This window comes from Pyrgilauda ruficollis, unplaced genomic scaffold (genome assembly GCF_017590135.1).
Source record: "Pyrgilauda ruficollis isolate IOZ18807 unplaced genomic scaffold, ASM1759013v1 scaffold56, whole genome shotgun sequence".
NCBI lineage: Eukaryota > Metazoa > Chordata > Aves > Passeriformes > Passeridae > Pyrgilauda > Pyrgilauda ruficollis.
This window is the reverse complement of record NW_024527266.1, coordinates 2,092,361-2,098,672: the sequence shown is the minus strand read 5'-3', so window position 1 is coordinate 2,098,672 and position 6,312 is coordinate 2,092,361. Positions and strand designations below refer to the sequence as shown.

The 6,312-nt window shown below is 48.6% G+C and overlaps 1 protein-coding gene across 1 annotated transcript; it reads left to right on the top strand.

Moving 5' to 3' along the window:
• Positions 1 to 1,360: 1,360 nt before the first annotated feature.
• MB (myoglobin) lies at positions 1,361 to 5,372 on the top strand. The gene is made up of 3 exons (XM_041481487.1): positions 1,361 to 1,520; positions 3,596 to 3,818; positions 4,517 to 5,372. The coding sequence occupies exons 1-3, from the start codon at positions 1,426 to 1,428 to the stop codon at positions 4,661 to 4,663; spliced, it is 465 nt and encodes a 154-aa protein (XP_041337421.1). The 5' UTR covers positions 1,361 to 1,425; the 3' UTR covers positions 4,664 to 5,372.
• The last annotated feature ends 940 nt before the right edge of the window (positions 5,373 to 6,312 follow it).

The window sequence follows — 6,312 nt, the reverse complement described above, 5'->3', positions numbered from 1 at the left end:
AATGGCCAAAATGTCCTTACCTTGAGGCTTGGATGCCAGCTGACACCCCACTGGGCTTTTGCCACCCTTCTTACCCACAGCATTCCCTTTAAACCTCTGTGTTTCTAAGGCATGTGAGGCCCTGTACCTCCATCATCCTTGCTGCCCAATTACCACTGTATGTGGGCACTGCTCTCCCCTTGCAAGGCTGGAGCAGGGAACCTGTAGGGAGTGGAAGGGCGTAGAGGCACTGATGAAGCTCAGGTCCTGCAGCACTGTGGTAGACACTGTGGGGCTGAATGCTCTTCTCCTGAATTCCAAGGCAGGTGTCTTCAGCCTCTGGTTGATATTTCTTGCCTGCTTTCTCCTTGGAAACTTCCAGAGCCAGGTGCCCGGTTCGGGACAGCAATACTGGCTGGGCTTTGTTATTTGGTGGCTGTGCTCTGACTGCAGCCACCCCTGGAAGGGACCAGTCACTCCACTGGTGTGCCAGGCCATTACCAGTCCTGACAGAAAGTCTGGGAGCCCTCCCAAAGCATATCCACATGGTTTGTCAGCTCAGTGGCTTTTCCTTCCAACACTGAAATTTGTTTGGCTTGACAGAAGTAGCCAGAGAGCAGAACTGCTGTCTGGGGGCGGGGGTGTTGAATGTAGCTTTGCTATGTCCTCTTGTCTCTGGTCTGCTGCAAATTAGCTTTCTGGCTCAGTTGTACATCTCTTGGTCCCAATATCCAGACTCAGCCATCAGCTAATCCTAGGTGTTTCCCAGGAGAGCAGGCATCAGGATCCTGGCAGGCAGATGTGGGGGAACTGGCTCCTATACAGCTTTCATCCCCTCATTCCTCCTGCAGCAGGTGGGGAAATGACAGGGCTGCTTTGAATATGGTTATCTCTTAAGAGCATGTCACAAGTGGTGTGTTACCCCCGGAGAAAAGGATGGTGAGATCATTATGGGAAAGGAAAGGCCTTTGGAGTGATGGTGTCAATGCTACTGGCTGTCCCGGCCTTTTCTCCTGCCTGCCCTTGGCAGGCCAGGGGAGAGGGAGGCAGGGAGGCCTTGCAGATGACTGTGCTCTTCAGAAATCTCCTGCCATAAAGCTTGACACTGTCTCTGGGTCCTTAGGAACCTGGGACAGGCTCCTGGCACAGCATTCCGGCAGTGCCCTTTCTGTCTAGAGTGGGACATGTGCCAGTCCAATACGAGAAGCAGAAATGATGCCATCAGTGGCACCCACAATAGTACCTGACTCAAAATAGCTTCCTAGGAAAAAACAGGGAGGCTGATTAGGTTAGACAAGCCTGAAAGAGAGCAAGAAGTCCAGCTGATGATTGACAGGTGTACGTTTGTGGGCAGGGGCTATAAATCCCACGGGTGAGGTCTCCAGCTACCCTTTGGGGAAAGGCAAACGGCTGCAGGAAGCACTCAGGACCTGTCTTTGGTGAACCATGGGGCTCAGTGACCAGGAATGGCAGCAAGTCCTGACAGTCTGGGGAAAGGTGGAGTCTGACATCGCTGGCCATGGCCATGAAATTTTAATGAGGTAGGCAAGGAGCTTCAGTTCTAAGAGTCAAGCTGAGAGCTTTTGATGCAAGACATGCTTGTCAGTGTTTATTTCAACAAGGTGTTTTCTTTCTTGTAGGATGGTGATTTTTCCATTGTTATTTTCTGGGTTAAAAGTTACTCACTGTGTAAATTGGCTGTGCTTCTGTCTCTCCATCTCTCTGTGGGCGCAGGAGCAGACCAGTGCTGCTTTTAACACATGGCTGTGCTTTGTCTCTCTGCCTCTGGTGGCTAAGCTCTGCTTTGGATCCTCATTTCCCAAGCACTACGGTGAGAAGTGCTGGAGTGAAATGTGTGTCATGGGGTTTCAGATGCTCTGCAGAAAGGACATAGGGAGTCAGAGAAGGAATGAAAAGAGAGGAACATTATCTCTGTGGCAATTTTCTTGGAATATATTTCAGTAAAATTAACTGCAAAGTACCTGACAGTTTCCCTCTCCCCACCTTAGTCCCACCTCGCAGAGCCCTGCCCATCCTGCTTTTTGTCCAGAAATCTGTGTGATAACACTTGCCCACTATCTCATGATGAATTTGAGGTCTAAGTATGAAATAAGGCACATCCTTCCCCTTACATCCCTCCTCCATTATTCCAGTGTCAGAAGTGCTGCTGAGGTCTCCAACTGAGAGGACCCCATCCTCCATGTTGTCCTTGTGGTCCTGGCACTCGGAGTGGTGAACACCCCAGATACTGCAAAGTGGGAAAGAACATTAGGTGGACACTGGAGCCTAGCTTGTCCCTTAAGACCAGAGAGCATGCAGACTTTGAGGAGATTCTCTTCAGCTCTCCTCTCAGACTATGCACATTCAAATGTGCTGGAAGGGTACAGACACCGAGGAGAGTCGTGGGGATCTGGCACCTGCTTGGGGGATTTTCTACCCTAAGCATGGCTGATGCAAGGAGCCCACACCTCCAGGCATATCTATGCAAAGCTGTGAAAAACATTTTTTCAAAGATGAGCCAAAGAAGGGGGCTGTTTTCCTTACCTGCTTTATCATGATCCAGATCAGTTGCCATTTGAAGGGAAAGGAATGGAGTGGGAATGAAGTGGGTGGAAATGTGATGGCTTTCCCCTCTTGTGGTCCAAAGCAGGTGTGCTGGAGGGGTAACAGGAACCTCAGCCTCTGAGGTGGCTACTTTGGCTCTGAATTTGCCACATGCTAGTAAAAGCAGTTCCCAATGGAAAAGTAGTACCATTTTTCTTACAAGTATCACAGAGTAGAGCATGGCATTAAATAAATAGATGTCAGCCTGTGACTTTGTGCTCCCCTGCCAACCCAGGTCTCCTCCAAGGAGTTTCTGAGGGAGGAGAGAGGGAAGAGGGAAGGAGAGAGGGTGGGAAAAAAGGTCAGGAAACCAATTCTTCCATGTCTGCAATCACAGGGTTTGGAGGCACAGTAAACTCTCCCATCCAGATGACATTCAAGAACACACAACCTCCAGACTGGGGGACCTGAAGCTGGTTTTTGGTTGTTTTGTTGTTGTTTAGTTGGTTGGTTTGTTGTTGGTTTTTGTTTGTTTTTTGTTGGTTTGTTTTGGTGTTTGTGTTTTTTTTTTTTTTGTTTGTTTGTTTTTTTGGGTTTTTTTTCTATGAGAACCTTGTAGAGCTCTCATTTCCTGGCCAACAAATCATGGGCTGATAAGAGAGTTTGTGTGAGAGGCAGGGATCTATAGGTTGGCTCTCCAGGAACAGCAAATGGATGAAGACAGGTGGTTTTGTGTCTGCTTTTGGTTTTCCTTCACATAAATACAAGAACTCACCTCTCAGTATCATGACTAGCCTTGGCTCTTGTCTCTGTCTTAAAACCATTGACATAATCCAGGGAATGGCTGCCAAAGAGTTATCAGAACTGTGTGGAAAAAATACAGACACTTCCTCTGTTGCTCTAGTTGGGCATGTTTAGTGCAGTGTCTTGTCATGACCGGAGGGAATGGAAATAGACAGTGGTGATCATCTTAGCAAATGGGTAAGAAGATGGGATTAAAGTAGACTGAGTACTCAAAGGGGGGTATGTCCAGAGCTTCTCCTCTCCAAAGTCCTTCTGCTTTTGTCCACAGACTCTTTAAGGACCATCCTGAGACCCTTGATCGCTTTGAAAAGTTCAAAGGCCTGAAGACCCCTGATGCGATGAAGGGCTCTGAAGATCTGAAGAAACATGGAGCTACTGTTCTTACCCAACTGGGCAAAATCCTGAAGGCGAAGGGCAATCATGAGGCCGAGTTGAAGCCCCTGGCTCAGACCCATGCAACCAAGCACAAAATCCCTGTCAAATATCTGGAGGTATGAAAAAGGGCAGGGAGTCTCAGAGTCTGATGTGTAGGGAATGTGTGCAAGACAGCTGTGTGAGAGTTGGGCTTTCATTTTTTGATGACTAGTTGGACTTCAGTGAGCTCTCCCTCAAGTCCAGGCTCTGTGTGTACAAGCAGGAGGCACAGAAAGGGCTCATGGTATGCAAATGGTATGTGAATATCCAAGTTTAGATTTCCCATTCCAAACACCACACACAGTCTGACCAACCCTTGACAACCATAAACCAGCCCATGCAGCCTTTGCATGCCTGGGAAACTGTATTACGTAAGGACTGTCAGTGACTGGACACAAGGGACATACATACAATTTTAGAGTAAGCCCTGGAGGATCCATTGGAGACCAAGATCCATAAAACTAAGTGTTATACAAACACAGGGCATGAATTTGCAGTCTTAATGGATGAGGCTGACAAAAAGTGGAAAGGGCCATGGTCTACTCAAGGTCATGAAGCAGATCAGCGTCAGAGCTAGGAATAGAGCCCAGTGCTTCTGCCTAGCCCAGACTCCTTGCATACTAGACCTCACTGTCTCTCCAGAGGCTGCAGGAAGGCCTACTGAATTAGCTCAGAGATATTTCCAGGCTCTGCAACCTATTTCTTAGTCTGGCTTTTCTGAAAATAAACCTTGAGTGTCCCTTCAGTTTTTCTTTCTCTCTTTCCTTCCTCACAGTTCATTTCTGAAGTCATTATCAAGGTCCTTGCCGAAAAACACGCTGCAGACTTTGGGGCTGATGCCCAGGCTGCCATGAAGAAGGCCCTGGAGCTGTTCCGAAATGATATGGCCGCCAAGTACAAGGAGCTCGGTTTCCAGGGTTAGCACATACGCACAAAGGAACACCACGATGGAGGGCCTGGCCACGCATCTTTCCCCAGCACTATTTTGGACATCTCACAATTGGCCATCTCTGGTGTGTGGGAAAGCTTTGATGAGAGGCTAAGAGTCACTCCAGGCAGCATAGAGGCACTCAGAGTGATATCCATGATAAACTGTCGTTTCCTAGCTTCATGTATACAAAAGAAATATTCTGCTTTCTTAGGAAAAATAACATTAGGGGTTATCTGTGAGCTTCAGCCTATTTTACCCCCTTTCTGTCTCTCTCGCTGAAACTCAGTCTCATCTGAGAGGCAAATGGCATGGCCAAAGATGAAGGGATGTGGAGGATCAAGGGAAGTGCTGAGTGTGGTGAATGAGTGAAGGAATGACTCAAATGAGAGATGTGAGAATGGGAAGCAGGGACACAGCATCCCATTCCTCCCACAGGTGAGACTGTTAGCAGATTACTATGGAGAGCTTCCAGCACTCCAGCAAGTGTTACCTTGCTTTGTGGGGGTGAATGCAGCCAGTCAGTCTCCAGTGCCTGCCAGCTCTGGAGGGTTTAGTTGTTAAACTTGCCTTAGCAGAACTATAAAGAGCAGTACTCCCTGTGATATGTAGGCTTCTAGCAGCCGCCACTATGTGTCTGAAGGTCTGTTGCCCTGGGAAGTGAAATACGTGTTTCTCAGAAAATAAAAATCCCTGCACCAGAGTTGTGTGTTTGCTCCTGGCTGTACAAACACCCCAGTGAGAACTGGGGGAGAAGGAGAAAGTGGAAAGGTGTTTTGCGTACATATCTGGCTGCAGAGCAACCTGCACTGTCAGTCCATGACCTGAGCAGCATGTGGCATCTGTCTTAGCCAGGGACTCGGGGCACTCAGATGTCACCATGGGGACATGACCTGATTACTGGACCTCACAGCACAAGACAGCAGCCTCAGCTCAGTGCTGCAGTGCTGAGAGAAGTTCTCCCTGACTAAAGTCCGTGGCCACTGCTGTGCTGGGAGAATGTGATGAATCTGTTTGTTCATTTATGGGGAGGTGGCATGTGCAAGCAGCCTTGGCTCCCAGGAACAATTCAGTGCATTGCTCTCTCCAGACACTGGAGGAAAGGAGGGATGATCAGCTCAGGTGGAAGGCTGCAATGGCAGCATATGCTCTGACGACCCAAACTCTGGTCTTCGCAGCCTTTTGATTTTTTGCTGAGGTGCCTCTGCAGTGCATGCTGCACTGTGTTTACAGACATACACCCACATCCTGTGAGGGACCTTAAGGGACAGACATAATGGCAAGATACCTCCCTTGCCTGTTGCCCTCTCCCCATCCCGGCACCAGAGGGTTGTGGCTAGGGGAAATGCATGGAAGTGCCACAGCTGCTCCTTTTGGTGTGGAGAAAGTAATGCACCTTATCTCACAGAGACAGTCTGACGGCAAGCACAAGGAAGAAAAGTGAGGTGCTCAGTAACCGGAGCTATGAGCAGGACTTAGTACAAGGTACTCCCTGCTACGCTGTGTGCAGTGGAGACAGTGAAGGAGCCACCAGCTCCCTTAAAAATCAATCTTGAACCAGCATGATCTGCTGTGTCTTTGGTCAGGTCAAAGGCCAAAAGAATTCAGTCTCTGAAAGGAGAAGGAACAATAAATTCCTTTGC

Excerpts from the sequence above, each read along its gene's own strand:
- MB (XM_041481487.1), top strand. The coding sequence starts at position 1,426 with ATGGGGCTCAGTGACCAGGAATGGCAGCAAGTCCTGACAGTCTGGGGA. Across the intron at positions 1,521-3,595 it reads GGCCATGAAATTTTAATGAG|ACTCTTTAAGGACCATCCTG; the intron begins GTAGGCAAGGAG and ends TTTTGTCCACAG. Across the intron at positions 3,819-4,516 it reads TCCCTGTCAAATATCTGGAG|TTCATTTCTGAAGTCATTAT; the intron begins GTATGAAAAAGG and ends CCTTCCTCACAG.